The sequence below is a fragment of the Pristis pectinata genome, chromosome 7 (genome assembly GCF_009764475.1).
Source record: "Pristis pectinata isolate sPriPec2 chromosome 7, sPriPec2.1.pri, whole genome shotgun sequence".
NCBI lineage: Eukaryota > Metazoa > Chordata > Chondrichthyes > Rhinopristiformes > Pristidae > Pristis > Pristis pectinata.
In genome coordinates, this window is record NC_067411.1 from 50,651,349 (window position 1) to 50,676,301 (window position 24,953).

Consider the following 24,953-nt stretch of genomic DNA (forward strand, 5'->3'; position numbering starts at 1 on the left):
TTGGCTTCCCCAAGTTGGAGAGTCTGGAATGTCTTGGTGTGGACCAAACGCTGGCCTTTTAGGTCGACCAGGAAGCAGTTGGCTGGTAGGAAATCTGCCCCTAGTAATGGCTGTGACACTGCTGCCAACGTGAAAATCCAAGTGAAACAGCTGGACCTGAAATGCAGTGGGATGGTTCGCGAGCTGTATGTTCGAATGCTGGTGCCGTTTGCGGCGGTGAGCTTGGGGCCTGGGACCGCGTTACAAGTGCCCATGTTCGAGGGGGAAAGTACACTGACTTTGGCCCTGGTGTCTACCAGGAAGCGCCGCCCGGAACGTTGGTCTCAGAGGTAGAGGAGGCTGTCTTGGTGGCCAGCCGTTGTAGCCATTAGCGACGGCTGGCCCCGGCGTTTCCCGGGAAGGCACATGGCGGACGGCAGCGGCGCGTGCCTGAACCCCATCTTCGGTGAAAGAAACACTACTGTTCCGAAGCTTCGTCCTTCTCCCCTGTGGGTCTCGACGGCTTTGATTGCGGGGCCTGGGCTTTGGGCCGTGCAGTCGTGGCCAGGCTGATGGAGGCTGCTCCACGTTGCTTGCTCAGCCAAAGGACGTCTGCTTTGGCCGCGACCCCCCTTGGGTCGCTGAAATCTTCACTCGCGAGGAGGAGGCGAATGTCCTCTGGCAGTTGCTTGAGGAACAACTGCTCAAACAAAAGGCATGGTTTATGGCCGTCCATGAGCACCAGCATATTGTTCATGAGCTCGGATGGCATGCGGTCGCCCAGACCATCCATGTGTAGGAGCCGCGCTGCTCGCTCACGGCGGGAGAGTCCGAAAGTACAGATCAGGAGCGCCTTAATCCTAGGGTACCTGTCCTCCGTTGGTGGCTGGCATAGGAAGTCGATGATCCGGCCTGTGCCTGGTCGAGTGCGCTGACCATGTAGTAGTACGTCGTGGTGTCGGATGTAATGTCTCTGATGGCGAACTGGGCCTCAGCCTGCTTGAACCAAACGTGGGGCTGAGTGGCCCAGAAAGTCGGGAGCTTCAGAGCAACTGCGCTGTGTGAGTTGCTCGAACTCATAGCTGGGCGCTGAGTCGTCGGTTCCAGATGCCGTCTGGAACGTCAGGGTCACCAATATGTAGCCGATTGCGGCGCGCTACGGAAGAAATGACACGGAGGCAGAGAGAGCTGATCTCCAGAAACTTTACTTTAACCACACCAAAGCGCGCCAAAACACTGTACCCACAAGCCCCTGCCACCACGCCAGCCCCGACCATGTCAGAACATTCCAGAAGGTCCACCCCCGGGAGATAGTTCAAGATGCACTTCCGCGCATGCGCCCGATGGCGGTTCGAGTTCTGCGTGTGTGGGCTGCCACACAATGTCTACAGTTCAAATATGATAAGGTTTTATTGATGAACTATTCATTCAACTTATATGTGATGAAAAAATAATTGCATTAATTCCCTAAATGTTTATTTCTAACAAAACATGCTTTAGGCATCACAATAACAGTGAAGAAATTATTGGCAAATCTAAATCATCCAGTAAAATTCCTGGACTTGAGAGCAGTCTATCCCAGACCCTTTACATCTTTAATTATGAAACAGATCCACAATTTCAATTCTTCAAGTTCTTGAAGTTAACTGAAGACTTCATAATCAAGAGAAAGAGGCTGATGTAACTGACTCTCATGTGAGGAGATGTAACAAAGTCAGGTCTGACATATCAGTATTATTTTACCCATCTGGCAGGGCCAGAGGGAAAAAACTGAGTATATCATCATTGAACTAATGTCCAACTGGAGTCTGTTTCGCAGTCAGATCAACTCAGACAATTGCAGTCATTGCCAGTCAGAACTAATTAAATGCAGGTGAAATTGAAGTCTGTAGGATGCAGCTGTCACTAAATCCAGTCCCAAGGGAATAAAATGCTGACATGCTGCAGAAAAGTGTTACAGGAGCAAGGAATGTCCTTATGGGAGCCAAGATGTAATGCTTAAGATGCTCTAACGTGGCTTCTCCAAATGGATCATCCGGTAACTGGGATCAATCTTTACAGATGAGAGATAAGAAAGGCAATGAATATCTTGGGAAGAGAACCACAAGTTTTGTGCATAGTTTCAAGAATTCAGTAGTAAAACTGCTGTACTTTTTGTTTGCAAATGTTCTGATCGTCTGTGAAAACATGAGTGGGAGAGAAAGGAACCCAGTAGATGCCTCAGAAGGATGGCTCCAGGGAGGAAGGTAGGTGAGCTGCAGAAAGCTACAATCTGGAAGGGGGACAATTTAGGGAATTAAGACTGGTTATAAGGTAATCTGTTAGAAGAGCTAAGGATTGGGTACAGCCGGGAACATGCTGCATTAAATACTCCTTTATTGTGAAAAGTAAGACCATTTTCTGTGAGATGGGTGACATAGGATGAATCAAGACTTCAGAGTTACTTAAATCTTTCAGTGTATATACCATAAGAGTTTGAAAGTCATTGTATAGATTCATGTCACTGTAGGAAGCCATTAGCCTCATTGTGAGTTTGATGGCACTTTAGAAGAGTTATTCATTAGTTTCATTTTCCTGTTTTTCCCCAAAATCCTCCAATTTTCTCCCTTTAAAATATTTATTCAATTCCCTTTTGAAAACAACATGAAGTCTGCATCTACTTTTGTTTCAGATAATGCATTTTAAACCAAGTAATTTTTAATTTCTTATGTATTTTAATTCCATTAAAATCCTTAATATTTCTCTTTTCACAACATGCTGCATAGATGAAAAGAAACTGTAACACTTCTGAGACCATGTGAACAGTTCAGACAGATGATAGTAGTCTGTTCTGCACCAATGGCACTTGACATAAACTACACCCCAAGAGCACAGAAAACATAAAAATGCTGGAATGTAGCCTCAAGTTCCTTGAGCCTGCATACAATAAGATCGTGATTGATCTCCTAATCCAAGCCTACTTTGTCACCCAATCCCCATATCCTCTCGGAGTGTCCAAAAATCAATTATCTAAGCCTTGAACATACTCAGTGACTGAGCATCCATAGTTCTGTGCGTTAGAAAATAGCAAAAATTTTCAAAAATCTACAAAACAAAATGGCTTCATGTCTCAGATAAAATGTCCAAACTTTTATCCAGACACTGTTTGTGAAAAATTAAAAAAAATCTGCAGATGCTGAAAATCTAAAATAAAAACAGAAATTGCTCAAAATACTCAGCAGTCAAGCAGCATTTATGGAAAATTAAATAATGTTTCCAGTTGACGACCCATCATCAAAACTGGGAAAGTGAGAAAATAAACTGGTTTATTGCAGAGAAAGTGGGAAAGGATAGAAAGGTCAAAGGGAATATCTCTGATAGGGTGAGGAGAAGGATAGGGACAGGGAACATTAAAGACAAACAAAGGAACATAAAAGCTGTAAAATGCAGAGCTGTAATAAATGCCCAGCAGGTCAGACAAATAAACTGATATGGATGATGCAGAAATGGCTAATTCTCATAATCTGATACAAACTGAGAAAGTGGAGTGAATGCTGATGCTGTGCAAAATGATCACCCAATCTGTGTTTGGCTTCTCCAGTGTAGAGGAGACCACATTTTAAACACTGAATGGAGTACACCATATAGGAAAAAGTGCCAGTGAATCACTGCTTCACATGAAAGTACTGTTTGGCTCACTTGATGATGGGAAGGGAACAGGTAAAAGTGCCCTTTGTTCTAAACACTCCAGGCAGTGGGAACTGCTGCTTGGCATCTACCCTGTCAACCCTTAACAGAATCTTACATATTTCAATCAGATGACGTCTCATTCTTCTCAACATCAATGTGAATGTGCCAGTCTTACTTGCTTCTCATTGGACCACCCTCTCAGCGCAGTTATAAATCTAATGAATCAACATTTCAGCACTTCCATTCCAATTTTATTTTATCTGCGATTCTACAAAACCTTAACAATTCCTGTAAGACTTCCTTATTCTTCTACTCGAACCCCTGGAATAAAGGCCAGCATGCTATTTGCCTTGCTTGTATTACCTGCATGTTAATTTTGAGCCTTGTGTGCAAGACATGAAAAAACCCTCTTCACACTAGTTTTTCTCTATTTAAAAACAAAAATCCTGTTTTTCTATTCTTCCCATGAGGGGAATCACTTCATATTTTTCCACATTATATTTCAAATATTACTTCCTGCCCATTCATGTCCACCTTTTACAGACACCTTTTCTGCCTAGTTTTCTGCCTAGTTTTCTATTGACAGATATCTTGAATACATTATTCTCTATCCCTTCATCTAAACCATTACTATTTAAATTGCTAAATCATTAACATAAGAAACAGAAGCAGGACTGGCCCCTCAAGCTTCCTTTGCCATTTGGTAAAATCATGGCTGACATTATGCCTTACCAACCTACCTGTTGGCTTGTTAGTATTGGTTCTAAATAGTTCAGGTCCCAGCACTGATCCCTGTGTAACAAACAATCTGCTGGAGGAACTCAGGGGGTCAAGCAGCATCTGTGGAGGTGAAGGAATTGTCAATGTTTCAGTCGATGCCCTGTGGCAGGACTGAGCATGGAGAGGAAAGATAGCAAGTATAAGATAGATGGAGTGGTGAGACAGGGTCCAGTAGGTGATTGGTGGACTGAAGATGGGTAAAGGATGACAGGCAGATGTAGCCTGGTTCGGGGGTGGGGGGATGGTCGCAGGGGGGTGGTTGAGAGACAGACGCAGGCGGATGATAGATGGAAGCACACAAAAAATAGGTAGATAGAGCTAGGTGGGGGAGGAGAGGGTGAAAGTGGCGACAACACATGGAGATACTAGTGCTTGAACCTCGTAAGTAAGAAAGTGATAATGGGAATCATTAGGGGAGATCCCTGTGGCTTCCCACATGTAACAGCATTTAGTCTGTTTTCTGTCCTTTCATCGATTCTTTAGTCCTTATTGCTGGGCTTAGACTAATTCTTTTGTTAATCTCATGTCAGTAATTTCAACTAAAAACTGAAAATATAAGAATTATAATTATTAGAAATCCTAATTGGAAAAAAAAAGCCAGTGTTAGATTTATTTATATACTTGTTATAAGGATGTGGGCATCACCGGCAATACCAATATTTGTTGTCCATCCCTAATTGTGACTAAGCTGAGAAGACAGAAAAGGTCAACCACATTGTTGAATTTGAAAAACAATCGTGAACACATGGGCCCTTTATAACAGTGCAGGAGTTTCATGGTTATAATGAAAGTGTTTTATTCCAGAATTATTTAATTAATTGAATTAATATCACCTTGCTGCCATGGTAGGTTCTAACTCATGTCTCCTGGTCAGTTGTCCAAGCCTTAAGATTTTAGTCCAGTAACTTTACTATGCTCTCTCCACAAATAAATGAGTGTCTAAAATAAACTCCACCTTCCCTGCACCATGTGCTAAATTATTGGTGGGGGATTTCTGGAATGATTTATTTAAATGTGTATTTCTAGTAATGCTTTTTCTCTGAACTCTAAAACCATATTACAATGAAAATATTGTTGTACACACCAGTACTCTGATCTGAAAAATCATCTGAGCTCTGCACACCAACATCCAAGCAACCTCAATGGATGTGTTTAGTTCAAAGAGAGACGTTCAAGGCACAGGACTTGAACTCAAGTTACCTGTTAATTTAACTGATCGCTCAAGATTGTTAACAAAATGTTGTTTGAAAATAAACATACTTGCGAATTCATAAAGAATAATGCAATTTGTTTTAGTTTATAAATTATTTAAACAAAGTTCTTTATTCTTAAATCTATCACATCTTTGCTATCCCTCCATTCACCTATAAAAATGTACAATTTTATATCCCAGTATGTATTTCTTAAATTGCTTGTCCCAGCTACTACTGTAATTGAAAGCCTATATTAGGTGTTTATCATGATGTTTGAAGAACTTTTGAAGGTCATTTGAAGCACATCCTCTCCGTTAGTAGAAAAGCAATTCCAATTTTGCCAATTGACATCTTATGAGCCTATTCCCCATGATCAGTAAATAATGGAAAGAATCATCAACCATGCTATTCAGTGCCGCTTATTAGCTCAACGATACTAAATTTAGATCTTGTCAGGTCCACTTGGCTCTGGACCTCTTCATACTCTTGGTCCAAAATTAGACAAAAAAAATAAAATTCCAAAGGAGAGTTGAAAGTGACTGCCTATAATATTAAAGCAGCATTTGTCTTAGTGTGGTGTTGAGAAGAACTCCTAAAACTATGACATTGAAAACTGGAAATTGGAAATACTTAAATGATATTTCATCATGTTACAACTTTACTCAAAAGTTTAGCACAGAGCTGTGCTTTTATTAATGCGTTCAAGGTTTCGGTACTGCAGTGAAATCATCAGGAGATATGGCAATATGATCAATGGAATTTGATTTGGACAAGTGAAAAGCAAACTTAGGATTGTTCAGTAGTTTTTCCACACAATTTGATAAATATCCAAAATACAGTTCCTATTTGGAGATTAGTTGGCATCACCATCACCACATCTCTCACCGGTAACACTCTAGTCTTACCACCAGCTACTTAAATGACTAGCTACATAAATCTTGCATCTATAAGGCTAGGTTAGAGACAAGATATTGTGCTGTGAGCAAGATATTGTCCTGGCTCCCCAAAGACTTTACCATCAAGGCACAAGTCATGAATGTGATGAAATACTGTCCACTTTTCTGGATGAGTTCAGATTCAACAGTTAATTGGCACACTATCTCCCAATCTAAATATCCCTTAAGCATACACCATCTACTTAAAGCACTGCTGCAATTCACTAAGAATTCTTCAGAAACAACTCTAAACCAATGACTTCCACGATATTGATGGATAGCAGCAGATGCATGAAGATATTAACACCCCAAGCTTCCCTGCACCAATAGATATCATACCAACTTGGAAATATATCACCATTCCTTTATCAATGCTGAGTCTAAGTTCCCAAAATTCCCTACTCAACAGTAGAAAGAATATTTTAACTATATGGACTGTAGCAGTTTAAGAAGGCAGTGCACTATCACCTCCTCAAGGGCAGTGAAAGAAGCATTACCCCTACCTTTCAAGTTAAAATAGTGTTAAAGATTTGCTTCCACACAAAACACAAACTGCTGGAGGAACTCAGTGGGTCAAGCAGCATCTGTGGAGGCAAAGGATAGTCAATGTTTCGGGACATGACCCTGCATCAGGACTGAGATTGTGGAGGGGAGATGGCCAGCATAAAAAGGTGAGAGGGAGGGGTGAGACGGAGACTGGTTGGTGATGGGTGACCTAACACATACCAGCCCTTGCCTTACCCCTCCCTCTCATTTCTTTATGATGGCCATCTCCCTTCCACACTCTCAGGCCTGATGCAGGGTTACGACCCAAAACATCGACAATCCATTTGCCTCCCCAGATGTTGCTTGACCTGTTGAGTTCCTGCAGCAGATTGTTGTTTGCTCCAGATTCTCTCCAAAATATTTGCGTATGCTATTCATTACATAGAATTGTTTTCCTTGAAAAAATGTAAATCATAAATATTACATTTTAAATGCTTCCAAATTCATAACTACTCATCATGGATAATGGTTGAAACATACTATATCTTAATCAGTTGAAGGGTATCTTCTACATTTTATTAGTGTTCAGCAAAACTGGTTAGTTGCAAAAATTATTAAAAAAACTTTGGTCAGTAGGACTCACCAATTTTTGTTCTCTGTACGTGCAGCTAAATCAATATAACACAAAGTGATGCGCAGATGTGATATATCTGTGAAATGGTTCTGCAAGCTACATAGTGAAGCTGCTATGCCATTTGATAATCTACTGACCCTAATTTTAGAGGTACACACATGCATGACTTTTAAGGAGGTCATGGATTTCATCATTCATACTGGTGCTTTATTCAAACATGCACGGAAATTGATCCCCATCAGCCACAATGTGTCATTGGGTTTTCTTTTATGGAGGTTGTTACCTGTTTCATTGACTGCTGGAGACCATTCACAAAATTGCTGCCAGGCAACATGGCCTCTGGAGTGAGATCCGTCTGACTGAACAACTTCACGCAGTTATTTCCTTTCTCACATTCACACTCTTTCATTTTTTCACCCTTTTCCACCTGCATTTTTACTCTTCTGGATTTTTCCTTCATTAGGCTAACCCAACGCCTCCCACAGAAACATGGGATAGGTGGATAGCCCATAAGTGCATTTTAAAAGACATATGCAGCAGTTTAAAAGCACAATGTAAATTCTGCACAGTTACCATTAATTGTCAAAATGGAGTTTTATGTGGCCAAAAAATGATTTTTCCAAGTACATCTTCATGTGTTTTTTCAGCTTATATCCATAAAAACAAAAAAAAATCCAAGCCCAAATAATACAGAATAGAGAAATTGTTGAGCAGTCTACACATTTAAAAGATTGATTGATGTAACACATACTTTAACTGTCATATAAGGCCTACTCCATTGGAAACCAATTTAACTTAAATGCAGAAATAAATGTTATATCAAATCTGAGGCTAAAAAGGCAAGGCTGCCAGTAGGCTGCGCCAAACACAACAAATTATTGAGCCAATCTAACCTTTCCTGCAGTTGCCGAATCTGATCTTCCTTTTCCTGCTCGTCAGCTTTGAGAGTTTTTATGGTAGTTAAATGCTTTGCAATCTCATTTGTTGAATTCTGCAACAATAACAAAAAAAAATAGTTGGGGTATGAAGAAAATACTGCTTAAAATAGGTTTCCTGTTTATTTTTGGTAAATATAATTCCATTATATTTAAAGGTCTGCAGGTAGTTTATCTACAAGTTACATTTTAGATTGTGTTTTATGTAGAATTTTGATTTTCCATTGAAGTATTTATTTTTCACTTAGTAAAAGGTTTACCAGTGGTTTTGCATCTGAGGTTAATGACAGGCTGCTAACGTTATGATGAGATGAAAAAGAATAAGGAGAAACAGTGCTCCAGGGATCAAAAACAATTATATATAGGCAGATAATTAAATTTTAGAGATTTATGATACTTAATAGTAGAATGGTTTTTAGATAGTGTGTGGAATGCACTATCAAGAGTTAGTTGAAGTGAAGAGTTGATTGAAGTGAAGGCCATATAAACACTCAAAAGCAAATTCGTAGTGGAAGGAAATTAGAAAAAGGGAAAGGGGAACAGAAAAGATGTTGCGTTATTACTCAAGTAGAGGATAAACACTCATGTCTAGGGCTGAATTATCTGTTTCCATATTACATTTTCTGTCTAATTCTTATGCTTAGCATCTAAGAGGATGGCAGGAGATGTTAAAGGAGAATGGTGAGAAGGAAAAACAGAGGTTAGTAAATTACCACAGCAAAAAGAAATGGCGTAAGTTTTCATGAGCGAGGGAATAGAACTATGTTAGGCCCCAAAGTTTACCAGGGCAGTGGAACCAGGCAAAGCAAACCAGTCCTAAGTGCAGTGGAGTCAAAATATAGCTCAACGATGTAAATTTACAACAGACCCCACAGGGAAAGAAAGGGGCTGATGAGTGTGGTGGTCTTAAAGGTGATAGGTAAGTGTGTGTGTGTGTGTGTGTGGGGGGGGGGTGAGGGGTGGGGGGGGGGGTGTTGGCTAAATTGGTCCGACAGCAGGAACTGTAACATTTAAGAGTTTGTAAGAACTAGCATGGTAGTGATTAGAATTCAATGACTACAAGTCCGGAGGTCGTCAGAATGATAAATGAATGGGGAAAAGCAGAAGCTGGGAATAGCAGGACAGTATTTTGCAGCTTTGCTTGCAGAAGTCAAGGCCAGGTTGCAAATTTCTTCAGCCACTGTAAGAATTAGGAGGGACTATCTACTGACTGGTAAAGCAGCAGAAGATAAAGTTTGAGTAAAAAGCCTTTGGTTTGATTTCAAGCATCTGAGTAATGATAATACTGAGTTGAGATGGCTTGGACTCAGGGTCCTGGCAATATGGGAGTTTATTAGTGATTTTGGGGAGGGTTGAAATGAGATTGGCAGTGGGCTGGGAACCCAAGAGTAGAGGCAGTTAGGGGAGAAGAAATTTTAAAAAAGTAATCAAAATAAATAGGCCATGGAAACAGAGGCAAGCAGAAAATCAGATTAGAAAAATGATGAAAAGCAAACCTTAAAGGCACTATAACTAAATGCATGTTACGTCAACAAAATGATACTTAACAGTGCAAAGTCAAAAACAAGTCTGATCTTAATTGCCATTACAGAAAGGTGGCGGCAGGGTGTCCAAAACTAAATATCACTGGGTATTGGTCATTTAGGAAGGACAGGCAAAAGGAAAAGGCGGAGAGGTAGCACTGACAATAAAGGTTTATATGAGTATAGTAGTAAAAAAGGAACATGGCATAGCAAATCATGGTATTGTAGCGGTTGCTACTGCGGAATGAACACAAGATGCGAGTTGTACAGTTTCAGAACAGAACTGGTTTATTTTCCCGCCTTGCGCGGGCCTTTTAAGGGAGACTCTTCCCGCCCAATGCAACCGGCAATGATGTATATGCTACGTCATCAAGTCATTCCCACGCGCGGGTTCTCCCCGTCGCTCGGGGAAGGCGAAGGCCCGCCGCCATCTTGGGCCTCGCCGCTCCGACGCCGTGCAACCCGACTGCTGAGCCGGTTCGCTTGCCCGGACGGTGAGTCGCTACAGTATACTATTAAAATTGGTTTGGGAAGAGTTAAGAAGCAGCAAGAGACAGAAAACATTGATGGAATTTGTTTATGGGCCTCTGAATAGTAGTGGTGACCCACAGCATGGTATAATGTAAATAGGGAAATCAGAGCTATAGGCAAAGGGTAATACAGTTATCAAGGGGGATTTTAATCTATGTTAATTTACATATAGACTGGGCAAATCAAGTTAGCACTAACACTGTACTAAATGAATTCCTGGTAGATATAAGAGATGGATTTCTAGATCAGTGTATTTAGTAACTGACAAGGGAACAGGTTATTTTAGATCTGGTACTGTGAAAGGAGAAAGGGTTAATTAATAATCTTGCTGGAAAGGGGCCCCCTGAGAGACCATAATATGATAGAACATATGTTGTAAAAATGTTGCAAAAATATTTATAACGTAAATTTATAATACATTTTTAGAATTTTACATTGAGAGTGCAAGAGATGTAGTTCAATTAGAAATCAAGTTCTCAATTTAAACAAAGGAAATTATGAAGGTATGTGGGGCAGGTTGGGTGTGGTATTCTCACAAGGAGGAACACCTCAAAATCTGCTGAACTAACAAGAGGAAGTGGACTGTAAAGTGCTTGAGAAAGAAGATAAGCAGGCAAATATCTGGAAAATATAATTTAATCTGGAAGGAGTATAGAAATGAACTCTGGGGGAAAATCATCAAATGGAAGTATTCAATAGAAAGATGCTGAAGGGTGTGCATGAAGAGATATCTAAGGCACCAATTCACTGAAGTTGCCTGAGCAGGTGAGTAAAAGCATAAAAAAACATTTTGAGTTCCATAAGAAAAACACTGAATCATAGAATAACATAATAGTAGAAGTATTTCAATCATTGTTTAGGCCACAGTTAGAACACTCTGGATAGATGTTGGTGTTCCATTAGAGAATGCTATTAAAGTCATTAAGAGCATGTAGCAGAGTCACTAGAATGATTTCAAGGAAGGGAAACACCTGAGACTCTAAGACCATTAGCACTGACACTGAGAAGTTTAGGAGATTAACAGTGGGATTCTTAATATGATAGAAGGTTTGGACAGAATGAATAGGAAAAGATGGTTCCTCCAGTTAGTGAGAGGTAGAAGGGTAATTGCTGAGAGTGGTGAGGTGGATGTGGAAATACACTTTGCAGCATGAAATCCGCATGATAGAAAGTGACTGAGAGAAAGATTTGAGGAGATAACATTGATTAGTGCTGAATGAATTCATCTTTTTTGGTTTGGATGACAAAAATAAAAAACCTGTTGCTAATAACACAATAAAGAAAATATACACAGAAAGTTAAGTATAAACAACTACCTTCAATTTACTCTGCAGCTGTTTCAGTTCAGCATCCATAGGCTTCTGCATTGTAGTTGGAGTATTGAGTGTCTGGCTGGATGCCAAGGATGAATGGTCATCTGCTGACCTCGGACCAAGGGCTTGCTGCTCTGCCATTTGAGTCAATCTCTTGTCCAGTGCATCTTTCTGTTGTTGCAACTCCACAAGGTCAAATGTCAGCTTCTGTTGTTGGTGAAAAGTGTTTGGTCATTAAAACAATCTCATTTACGAAATATATACACAATGAGTAGGAGCTATCAACATGACAGGGCATTGGTGTACTTAGGGGAGAACATAGTTTACAGCTGTACTACTTTCTAAAATGAATTTCTTGTCTCCACTTGATCGTCCAACAGAAAAAGAACCATCAAATAAAGGCAATATATAGAGAGGAGATGGAAGAGGACTAAGTGTAAATGTTCTCTTGTACCATCTTTTTGTAATTCACAGGATTGTACAGATATTAAGCAGCATGCTTGTACAACTCTAATTAGAAATGAAGTTACAGAAGGAAACTCTACAGGGAAGAATAGGCATGGTTGGAATTTTTTTCTTGAATGCGGTAGTTGCTGATTCGATGATCCTGCTAGGCTGGATTTAAGCATGTTTGGATTCATTAGAAATGCAACTTTCCAACTGATTGACTTGCATAACTATTTAAGTTATAAATTTACTCACATTGGTTCTTTTTCACCGAGGACAATGATGCCATAGAAGCAATTACCAAAACAATACATGCATTTTTGTGTACAAACATGCCTGCTATTTCATTCAGACTAATATATGTTTGTCTGATCTGATTGCTGTTTTACTACACATTGAAAAAGGTGTTTTTTGCTAATTTTTGCTGTTGTTAGTTAAAGCACAAAATGTGATAACAACAATTATGAAACATTTGACAAGCAAGTATTTCAAAAGGTTGTAGCTGCACATGTCACTTTTGCAGATCAATGTTGCTAATATTGATCTTCACTAACTGGAGGGACGCGTTTGAAATTGAGATATTGTTCTTCAACCATAAACTCAAACTCCCCTACGAGGCTACTTTTAGAAGAGTACTTGTACATAGACCCAACATCATGGAATAAACATGCGCAAGTCTCTATCCTCAAGTTATACATTTTTTGCGTGATTATTCGGGGAGCTTTAACTCTGGTTGTACCTCCATCAGCCTACCCCACCCCATGGAACTACAATGAATTAATGTATAAATTGTCCTTTGTATATATTGTCAAACTCCTGATAAATCAGCTTTAATCGAACCACTGATATCTCCATTTTCTTTCCAAAGTCAAATTCCGTTTATTTGGAGCTAAGTGAGAGCCCAAGAAAGTACTGCGCAGAACTAATTTTCACTTAAAGACTTGGAAGCAGGGATTTACAGAAAATCCAGAGACATTAGAAATTGTATTTACTAATATTATAAAAAAATTGCAGTGCTTCTGGAAAAAACAGCATTTAAATGGTAACAGCAAAGGAAAATTTAATTTTCAAGAGGCAGCCTCCTCAAATCATACTGAGAGATATCTGAAAAGTTCCATCAGTGGATTGTGAGATTTATCAATCAAAATTACACAAATTCGTCATGAATTTCTCCATGGCTATTCCAGATTAGCCAATGCCACTTAAATGAGGGACTGGCAAAAGACGCATTTGTCAATTTTATCCTGAGTTCCGGCTGAAGTTTCAGAAGGCCAGAGGAAAATCCTGCTATTAGATGGTTCTGCACTATTTTATTCATTTAAATTGTACAAATACTAGCAATAAACATCAGGAGGAGATACCTGAGGGCAATTGCTACAGTCATTTTAGGTAAAATCATACTTGGTAGCATCTATTTGCTGAATTTTTATAAATTAAGTGTAATGGAATTATGTGCAGATGCTGCTGTGTTTCATACTGATAGTGTCCCCATGTGGGCAGTAATACACAATAGTGGACAATGAGTCATGGCAGGTCATTGCTGCAGAAATGTTGACATCTCCCTCTGTTCTCTCTTACTGGCCACTCACGAGCACTTCCAGTAGAGACGGATATCAATCAGCAACAGCAAATTGGCAGAATTGGGCCCTACTTATATCGGGGCCAATTGTGGCATTTTTGCACTTTGCTAACTTATATCAAATGATGTAAGTCTGCCAGAATTTTCCTGATCAGTGAAGCTCAGCTATTAATTGGATGAAATACTGAGCAAAGGTGAGAGAAAAGATTGGTTTTCTTTCTTTAAATCTATGCAGTATTTATAAAAAAAAATGCTGAGTTTAAGAGAGCAGAGCTATGTTTACTTTTAAAAATGTAATATTTACAGTAAGATAACAAGAATGTGGCAAATATCTAGTGTTTACTTTCAGATCTAATTCCGAGTAAACCAAATGTTGCAGCTAATTGAAAGTTGTTGGCATGTTTATCTTCAACGTGTGAAGTTACACACGTCAATGATACCAGCTCCAAGAGAGTCTACAGTCTCATCCAACACTGACCATCAATTATAATTGTGACATATAGAAATCTTAGTTTTAGTAAACAAATGGAACTAGATCAATATAAAATATTTAAAATGAAGCAGTGCTGCAAGAAAACAAATGAGACTGATTGTAAGACAAGACTCCAAACAAACTGCAAGCCGTAAAATCAAATCTTGAACCCTTAACTAATATGTAAACCCACATATTAGAGCCTGAAAACTTTCTGGTATTTGTTATTATTCGTGATGGATAGTGTTTTAATTTACGAATGGCAGTTTGATTCTGTTTTTGCCCAGATTTTGGCAATGATCACCTGTTTGGATATTGTCAGTGTACATCTGATGAGTAATGACGTTCGCACAAGAGGATTAAGTATTGCAGTGTCATTGATGTAATTTTAGAAAATATTGTCATTATCTGTGTTTAAACTGTTAAATCTCCTTTCTCATAACTCAAGCAACTTATTCATGTCTAATGCACTCATGACGCAAAAGATACTTGATAACATGTATCCATGGTAATTCAACTGACAACTATTTTGGTTCTGAGTAAAGTTGAGGGTTCAAAACAGAAGTGAGCAGAAAAATCCAGATCTGGAGGACCAAATCCACACTGGGGAGTACGGGGGAAAAAGTGCACCATTATGGGGATTTAAAACAAAGCTCGTTCTACTTTCTCAGGTCAACACAAAAAAATCCATTGGCATTAACTGGAAGGTAAGCAGGGGAGGTAAACCCAATGTTCTGACTGATAGATTTCCCCCAATGCAAAACAGGCTCTCCTAGTACTTATTCCAAATAGTGCAATAACTCTGCAACTAAGTGTAAGGGACATTTTGATGTCACTTGTGCAAAATTCATTTTGAAGTTATGTAACCAAACACTCACAAAGCAGGTCTTAAGATTACAACCAATACTAGCTTCTGTATCATTTGAAGGTCATCAGCTTTGTGTGGTCAGTGACCATTAATGCTAATGCACTAGTCTTCTGTCAGATCCTCTTTAAGGTTTCTTTGTGATTACTCCAGCTAACACCTGTGCTCCAATGTCACCCAGGCTCTCGTTTCTCTGATCCAATTGCTCCTCTGACTGACCCAACAACCCCCATTCGTCCCCAACTCAATTGCATCCCAACACCTATGCCTGATCTCCAAATCCTTGATGCCCAATGCCACCCATCAGATCCATTCCCAATGTTCTATTCCAACCCTTTGGAAGATCTGGCACACAGCACCCCACCCACCACAGCAGACTCAAGGCAAATTTCAAGAAGGTAGTGTACTACCAACAGGCGATGCCTCAGTTTTCCTTAAACTGGATGATTTGATTTTCTGGTAGTTACCAATAACTAGGGTTCTAAAGTGGTTAGAGATAAACATTTTGGAAGAATAGGTGCTTAAATTTAACCGGATCCTTGCAAAGCTAGCATTTTATTTGGGGAAGGATTGGAAATTTATCATTTGGCTCAAAAAACAAGCTACTGGAGGAACTCAGCGGGTTAGGCAGTATATGTGAGGGGAAATGGACAGTTGACATATTGGGTTGAGTCTGAGTCTTCGACCTGAAATGTTAATTGTTCCTTTTTCCACAGAGGATGTTTGACCTGCTGGTTGTTTCCAGGATTTTCTGTTTTTATTTTGGATTTCCAGCATCTGTAACTATTAATTTTCAGGCTACCTTTCCTGATCTTTTTTGGGTTACACTCAGGATAGAATCATGCATGTGAATGTCAGTCATAGGCACAAACAAACTACGTGATGGTTCATCAAAAACCTTGGCGGAAAGCATTTTCTGGGTTCATACAAGAAGAAAGAAGGACTTGATCTGCAGACCAGCATTAATAGGGCTTTTAGGAAGTACTTTTATGAACCATTTACTGACACTTTTGAGAAATATGACTTGTAGTGTTGAATTTTGTACGTCACAGCTTGGGAATGGGGTGAGAGATGGGTCACTGTTTCTCCCACATGCAGTGTATTCTGAAAAATGCAAGATTATTGCAGCATCTTATGCTCCATAACCGTACTATAAAAATTAACCTCTGCTCTCTACACTAGAGTATAAGAAAAGATACAATATGTTCTCAGCATAATGTGAATAGAAGAGGAGCAATGTTTTTCTCTGCAGCAGTGTTACAAAATGGATTTTGCCAGAACACTGCACCTTACCAATTATTGGTTTTGTGAACTTTTGAACTAATATTTAAAGAGAACATAAAAGAAACAACATTCTCATTTTTTAGAAAATCTCACAAAACATTTAACAGCAAATGATGCTTAACAGCACTGCCACATCACTGAATAATACTGAACTCAAAATAAGAGTTTCAAAGTGTATATGATTTATCAATTAATAGCAGCATTTAATTAATTCATGCTTCAACAATACATTTAAGTCTATTTCTTCCATTTCTACATTACATTCTTTTTCCTTGAAAACTGCAGCTATAAATTAATAGGTAATATACTGTTAATATTGCCTCAGTGCAGAAAGAGTTTGGGTGGCTTAGGACAATGTGCTGCCTTCAATTGCAGACTATGGGGTACAATCTTTTAAACTGAAGTTGCAATACCATGAAATACAAACAAAGTCAGTAACTTCTAAATATTCAAACATTTGTTTCTGTACTCTGGTGGCAATGTGAACAGATTCTGGTCACCTACCTACAGGAAAGATATCAATAAGCTTGAAAGAGTGCAGAGAAAATTTGCATGGACTTGGCCGGGGCTTGAGTTATAGGGAAAGGTTGAATAGGTTAGGACTTTATTTTCTGGAGCACAGGAGAATGAGGGGAGACCTTATAGAGGTATGCAAAATTATGAGGGGTATAGACAGGGTGAATGTATGCAGGCTTTTTCCCCTCAGGTTGGGTGAGACTAGAACTAGAGGTCATATGTTTAGGGTGAAAGGTGAAATATTTAAGGGGAATCTGAGGGGGAACTACTTCACTCAGAGGGTGGTGCGAGTGTGAAATGAGCTGCCAGCAGAAGTGGAGCATATGGGTTCAATTGTAACAATTAAGAGAAGTTTGGATAGGTGCATGGATGAGAGAGGTATGGAGGGTTATGGTCCAGGTGCAGGTAGATGGGACTGGGCAGAAAACCAGGCCGGCACAGACGAGAAGGGCTGAAGGGCCTGTTTCTGTGTTGTGGTGCTCTATGACTCTATTCCATTCTTTGTCAAGGATCAAAGAGCATAAAATGAGCAGCACACAAATGATTTCTGAAACACTGAGCTAACCATTAGCTAAAAGGGTCCATTTAGACTCATCTATGGCTTAATATTTAATACTTGGAGGATATAGCATAAAACAAAACTTACAAAATAACAAGCTGGAGAGGAAGTGAAGATAACATAATATAAGAACAGAAGCAAATGTAAGCCATTTGGCCCCTTGCACCTATTCTGCCATTCTAAAAGGTGATGGCTGATCTTTAACCTCAAAGCCACTTTCATGTACTAACCACTTGATTTGCTTAATATTCAAAAACTGATTGATCTCTACCTTGAATATACTCAGTGAGTGAGCTTCCATAATCCTCCTATGTTGAGAATTCTGAAGATTCAGCAAGCCCTAGGTGAAGAAATTTCTTCTCATCTGTCATGAATAGCTGACCCCTTATTTTGAGATACTGACCCCAATCAGGAAAACGTCATAACTGCATCTACCCTATCAAGCTCCATAAAAATTTTGTGTAGTTCAATAAGATGACCTCTCATTCCTCTAAACTCCAGCGAGTATAGGCTGCTGAATCTCTCCTCATAAAACATTGATCTTAAAAATAAATAAAATAGGAGGATGACGAGAGTGAGGGTAGGACCGATCAGGGATAAAAGAGGAAACATGTGCCTGGAGTCAGAAGAGGTAGGGGAGGTCCTTAATGAATACTTTGCTTCAGTACTTACCACTGAGAGAGACCTTGACATTTGTGAGGATGGTGTACAACAGGCTGAGAGGCTAGGGCATGTCGACATGAGGAAAGAGGATGTGCTGGAACTTTTGAAAAACATTAGGATAGATAAGTCACTGGGGCCAGATGGGATATATACAAGGTTATTACGGGAATTGAAGGAAGAGATTGCTACGCCTTTGGCAATGATCTTTGCGTCCTCACTGGCCACAGGAGTAGTGCCAGATGATTGGAGGGTGGCAAATGATGTTCCTTTGTCCAAGAAGGGAGTAGGGATAACCCTGGGAATTACAGACCAGTGAGTCTTACTTCAGTGGTGGGCAATTTATCAGAGAAGATTCTTAGAGAAAGGATTCATGGGCATTTGGAGAAGAATAGGTTGATTAGGGAGAGTCAGCATGGCTTTGTGAGGGGCAGGTCATCTTTCCTCTAAGTAAAACCAACCATCTGATTGATCAATGAACTTAAATTTAATCAACTTTCAATGCCTATAGGCAGCATTCACATATCAGTTCTATCCTCCAATAAATACTGAACAGCACCAACTACAGTGTAGTAACTTTTAGGGTGCTGACAGTCTAACATGCTTTGGATTGTAATATTAACCCATATCTAAAGTTGTGTCATTAATGCTATGTGCCTGTGATTCTGCTGTAAGCAAGCTTTTCATTCTACCTGTGCATACATCTACTTGTACATATGACAATCAACTCAACTGGACTAGCATTCCAACATTAAAACAGATTGTCTGTGGTTATAGTTTTCCCTCTTTTTTTGTTGCCTTCTTTGGAATTTATTTTTCATTCTTCTACTTAATCCCATTCCACAGGTTATCCAGTGGTGTCTTTACGACAGATGAGGTTTAATTATTAATATTGACCCATGTTAGCCCATAGAGAACAAAGATGTACCATATTCAGACGCTGCTGTTAAATTCCACAGTCAGGGAATTTGCTATAGAAAGTAAACATGAATGCAAGGGAAATGTGTATGCTTAAAATGTTAAAGATATCTTAAGCCAATGTTTAGAAAGAAATACTGCTTTGCAATCTAGTTACAGATAAATATGAAATTTCTATCATTAGATTTAAAATTTAACAAATTATGGAGAACTTAATTCAGATTTTTGTAAGCTGATGTGCATTTGTTAAATTGCATTAGATACCAACAGGGTAACAAAAACATTGGTTTTGCATGGTTAGTCTGTGTGTTATTTACCAATTAACTATAATTATATTCTCAGTGGATGAAAGTGTTACAAGACTAAGACCAACCCATCACCGGACAAAAATGTCAAAATTATTACAGGATCTCAAGGCAATATCCTATTAATGTGTACAAAAGGTTCATTATTTATGCTATATGTAGCGGAACATCTCGTTCAGTTGACTTTGTTTGACACAGTAAATGTTAGGTTGGTCTCTGGAGCCGTAAGTCACTTTTTATATACCTAAACGTTTTCTACCGATGTACAAAGAACTTCAAAGAAAGATTGAAGATTAGTATACTTAATGTACATTATTCTAGTACATACTTCAAGCACAGGAAAACGTCCTCAGAACAATTCCTGTACGTTCAAAATAAGGTAAAAAAAACTTAAAGCATTCACTATGTTAGTGTACATTTTATTTCTCTTGTAAGATTTATCCTAGGATCTAAGTAATAACATTTCTCATTACAATTTGCATTGAAATCTTTTCTCAGGTTTAAAGTGATGTGCCAAACTATAATATTTTTACTCACTGGAATGCAACCTTTCTTTAAATTAAATCATAAACCAGCTCTCTACAGTAGTATATGAAGGAAATAAATGAATTAAAATTCTACAATGCCTTGCTCATTTCAACAGCTGGAGCTAGACTTCTATCTATTAATAGTCAACAGTAGGAATAACTAGACCAATCTACACTCATCATTATAATAGCTACTTATTACCAATTGCAAAGTCTCCTTATACCTCTCTTCCATGGATAGTAAAATTCAAAGACCCTTCCAAATAGAAACACAACACCCGATATATGTTTAAGCAGAATTTCTGTGTAACCTCTTTAATTGAACATGCAGTGCCTAAAACATCAACTCTGTTTCTCTTTCCATAGATGCTGCCTGACCTGCCATGGCAAGAGAATCATAGTTATGAGAAATGACAGGCTCATGTAGTTTTGCTTTCCTTGGAATGAAGAAGCTGAAGAGAGATTCACTTGCATAAAAATTATGAGAGGACTAAACAGGCTGAAATAGAAGATTCTATTTCTTTCAGCAGAGGATTCAAAAACTAGGGGACATAGGTAAAAGATGAATGGAGAGATAAGGAAAAACCCTTTTACCAAAGGGTAATGTGAGCCTGGAACCCACTGCCTAAAAGGGTGGTGGAGACAGAAATCCTCATCACAAATTAAAAAGTGCCTACACAAACATTTGATGTACCATAATCTACATGACCATGGATGGGAGATAGGAAGTGGGATTAATCTAAGCAGGTGTATACTGCTATGCTTCTGGCAGACAGCATGGCAGACTTCATGACGAAGGGCATCATTATCCTCATCAACAAGCAGAAGGGGAGGACATCAGAAATTGGAGACCCATTTCACTCTTGAACGTGGATTATAAGATTCTGTTCAAGGCCATTGCCAGCGGTATCAAGTCTGCTCTGGGACAGGTGATCCACCCAGACCAAACCTGTGCTGAAGAGGTAGGAAAATCTCTGACAGTCTTGCGCCACTCAAGGATACCATTGCCTACTTGCAGAACAGAGGGGTGGATGCCTGCTTGGATCAGGAGAAGGCCTTTGACAGGATATCACACACAGACATGATTGATGTGCTCTCTAAAATGGGTTTTGGGGAGGAAATCAGAAATTGGATCCAACTGTTCCACACAGATATCCGCAGTGCAGTCCAAATCAATGGGTGGGAGACAGATAGTTTCCCCATCGAGTCCGGAGTCAGGCAGGGTTGTTCACTCTCCCCAGTCTTGTTTGTGTGCTGCATTCCACCCTTTGGAGAATCCATCAGGAAGGAGAAGAGCATAAGAGGGGTGACGATGCCAGGCAGTGGAGCACACAAGCCAAAACCTCCCTGTACATGGACGATGTCCCCGTCTTCTGCTTCGATCCACAGTCACTTCGCAGATTGATCAGCATCTGTGACCAGTATGAGTTGGCATCAAGGGCCAGAGTCAACCGCTGTTAGAGTGAGACCATGCTCTTTGGTAACTGACCTGATTGATCCAATGTCTCCTTTACTGTCAGGTCTGACTACCTGAAGGTGCTGCGGATCAGGTTCAGAGGAGCTAACATGTGCAAAAAGAATTGACTGGAGAGGATTGGGAAGGTAAAACAAAATTTGGGTTTGAGGGAACAGCATTCTCTGTCAATAACTAGGAAGAAGTTGGTTATCAGGTGCGATATGCTCTCGGGGCTGCTGTACTTGGCACAGATGTGGTCTGTTACCCGCTCCGCTGCCTCGGTAATCACCCAGGATGCCTTCCAGTTTATCTGGGGGTCCAAGATGGAGTGAGTCTGATGGGTCACGCTACAAAAGTCCCCAGAGAATGGGGGCAAAGGTGTACCTAACATTGCCCTCATCCTGATGACCACCTTTCTGTGTGGCTGTATCAGGTGATGTGTGGATCCAAAGTACGTGGGAACCAAGTGTCACTATGTGCTGAGGTTCTACCTTTCCCTGGTGTTGTGGAAGATAGGGCTGGGTCTGTTACCGCACAATGTCCCAGTCAGCTGGACATTGCCGCACTGCTTGTACTTCGTGGAAGAGTACTTCTTAGTAAACACCTTTGACCACAACTCCATCAGGCAGTGGTCAGCGCAGATCATACTGTAGACACTGCGGGACAGGGACACTATGGACTCTGTGAGTTTGTTCCCTGAGCAATGGTTCAAACCATCTGGCAGAATGCCTCATCGCCAGATCTGACCAACAAGCACCTCGTTTGGCTGGCAGTGAGGTGGGCCCTCCCAGTCAGAGCTTTCCTCTACAGACAACATATTATCTCAATGTACACTGCCCTGGGACGGCTGTGGTGGGGAGGAAATGGTTACGTATCTCTTTGCAGGCTGTGGATTTGCTAAGAGAATGTGGAGACGGGTGCAAGCATCCATGTCCTGGTTCATCCCAGTAGCTGTGTAATAGAAGACTCTCTGATCTATGAGCTGTTCCCAGACACACACACCGAGACAGACATCAAGTGCTGCTGGAAGGTCATGAACTCGGTAAAGGACGCCCTTTGGTCTGCCGAAACTTGTTGGTCTTCCAGCACAGCGAGATGTCCGTAAGTGAATGCTGCAGACTGGCACATTCCAGACTGCAGGAGTACATGCTGAGGGATGCACTGAAGCTCGGTGCAGCCAATGCTAAGGCTCTGTGGGGAAGGACCACAGTATAGGCTCCTTCCGCTACCACACATGGAGGGGCTGAGTTGGGTGGGTTAGCCCCTCGAACAATGAAAGAGTGTATCACCTCCAGGAGCCATGTGAGTGGTAATGGTGCTATGTTTGTTTGTGTTTTTTTTTAAAGGTTACACTACCGAATGTAACAACCACGAATGTAAAAGTGTTTTTTGCACTGTTTCTTCCTTCGTATATATGTTTTATTATGAATAAAGTCTATTTTTGAAATAAAGGAAACGTTTTTTTGGCTAGCAAGGCAACAATAAGCTGAATGCCCTTCCTGTACCACAGATTTCTATAATGCTCAACTCTGCTGAATAATATTCAAAAAGCATGCATGAGTTTTCACCATATTTCCTTTCCAGCTGCAAACGTAAATCTAGGTAGATGGGTGCAACTTGGATTTGTTATCCCTAGAGCTCACTTTCATTTTAGCGGTTAGTTCCTGTAGCGTTTGAGGCACAAAAGTCATACACCCCCCAGGATACAAACAATCTGCAATTATGGAAATAAACTGTACAGTGTAATCTTTTCATCTGCACCACAACAAAGCAAAGCACCTCCTTCCATGGCCTTGGAGGAGATGGAATTGCTGAGCAATTGATTGTTGGAGTGAAGTCAGACAGATAGGCAATCAGAAATGTCTCAAGGTCTTTCTGAATGCTCCTGCTGAACTAACTCACTGCAGCAACATCACCCCAATCACCAACAAGGGCAGATGCTCAAGTCACCTGCCTGACCACTGGAAATGAGCTGGGAAAGCAGATGCCCCAGTATACCAAGCTCTGCTGCAGACAAAATTCAGTCTTTTTATTCTTCAGCTGATGGAAATGGAAGAGATCAGTGATAGTACAGAAAAATACAACTGGTGGTTGAGGTTCTAATCATCTAATGCTGATGTAGCTTTGCAACCAAGTATCTACCTTTTGAGACCACTCATGAACAACCTTCAACCTTCATGTCCAATCGTCATGAGTAACTTATCCGTATGACTTCATAAAGTAACTAGTGAAAATCAACCAAGCATTCTATTTATCCTATTCCCTATCAATAACATCATCTGTCTCTCTGACAACTGCATATTGTAAAGCCTAGATGACATTCAGGCAAGTGCGATAGTTGGGAGGTAAAACTGGCATCACAAAAGTGTCACACAACTAATTCCAACAAGAGTCCAACTACCTATGCTCAACATTCAGTGGCATTACCATCACTGAGCCTCCCACCATCAACATCATAAATGTACACAAACTCAACTGGACCAGCTACATAAATACTGTGGCTAAAAGAGGAGGTCAGAAGCTGGATATTCTGCACAATTAATTCACATCCTGACACCCTAGAGCCTTTCCACCATCTACAAAGCACAAATGAGGAATGTAATGCAACATTCTTCACTTGCCAATCAGAGAAACTCGATAATATCGAGTAAAAAGCAGCCCAATTGAATGGCAGCAAAAAACAAACTGCTGGAAGAACTCAGCAGGTCAAGCAGCATCTGTGGAAGCAAGGGGATGGTGGATGTTTTGGGTTGTGACCTGCATCAGGAATGATGGAATAGCACCCCATCCATCAGCAGTGTGTTTCACCTACAAAATGTAACTACTTGCCTATGATACTCCAACAGCACCTCACAATTGCATGACCTTCAGTACCAAGGACAAAGGCTGCAAAAACATCTGAACACCACTGCCTTCAGTTTCATCCCCAAGTCCACTCTATCTTGATTTGAAAATTTTATCACCAAACTACTTATAATCTTTGGATCATATTTCAGGAGCTTCAGGAATTGCCTACTTCCACTTCTGTACATTACTTGCTACCATGTTAGCTCATTTGCTGCTGAAGTCTTCATCTATGCCTTTGTTACCTTTGGACTTTACTGTTCCATTATCTTCCCAACTGTCCTCCCTCATTCCATTTGCAAATGGAATGAGAAAGGACAGTTGAGAAGACATCTAAAACTCTGCTACCCATATCTTAACTTGCACAGGTCCCATTCACTATTGCTCCTGTGCTCCTGGTTAAACATCATCTTCATTCTAAAGTTCTCATCACTGCTTTCAATTCACTCTGTGAACAGAACTCCCTACCTGTGTAATCTTGTTCAGCAAGTCTTGGAGATCTCCAAGATCTCCCATGTCTGGTTTCTTAATTACAGTATGCCT

The 24,953-nt window shown here is 40.2% G+C and overlaps 1 protein-coding gene across 6 annotated transcripts in view; it reads right to left on the reverse strand.

Annotated features, from left to right (window-relative positions):
• Positions 1-24,953, reverse strand: part of cntln (centlein, centrosomal protein) — a 432,461-nt gene that overhangs the window by 124,962 nt on the left and 282,546 nt on the right. For all 6 annotated transcript variants that reach the window (XM_052019932.1, XM_052019931.1, XM_052019933.1 and 3 more), the window contains 2 exons: positions 11,982-12,185; positions 8,570-8,667 (listed from right to left, as the gene is read on the reverse strand). In XM_052019932.1, coding sequence (XP_051875892.1) covers positions 8,570-8,667; positions 11,982-12,185 — 302 coding nt within the window. The remainder of the gene's footprint in view (positions 1-8,569; positions 8,668-11,981; positions 12,186-24,953) is intronic.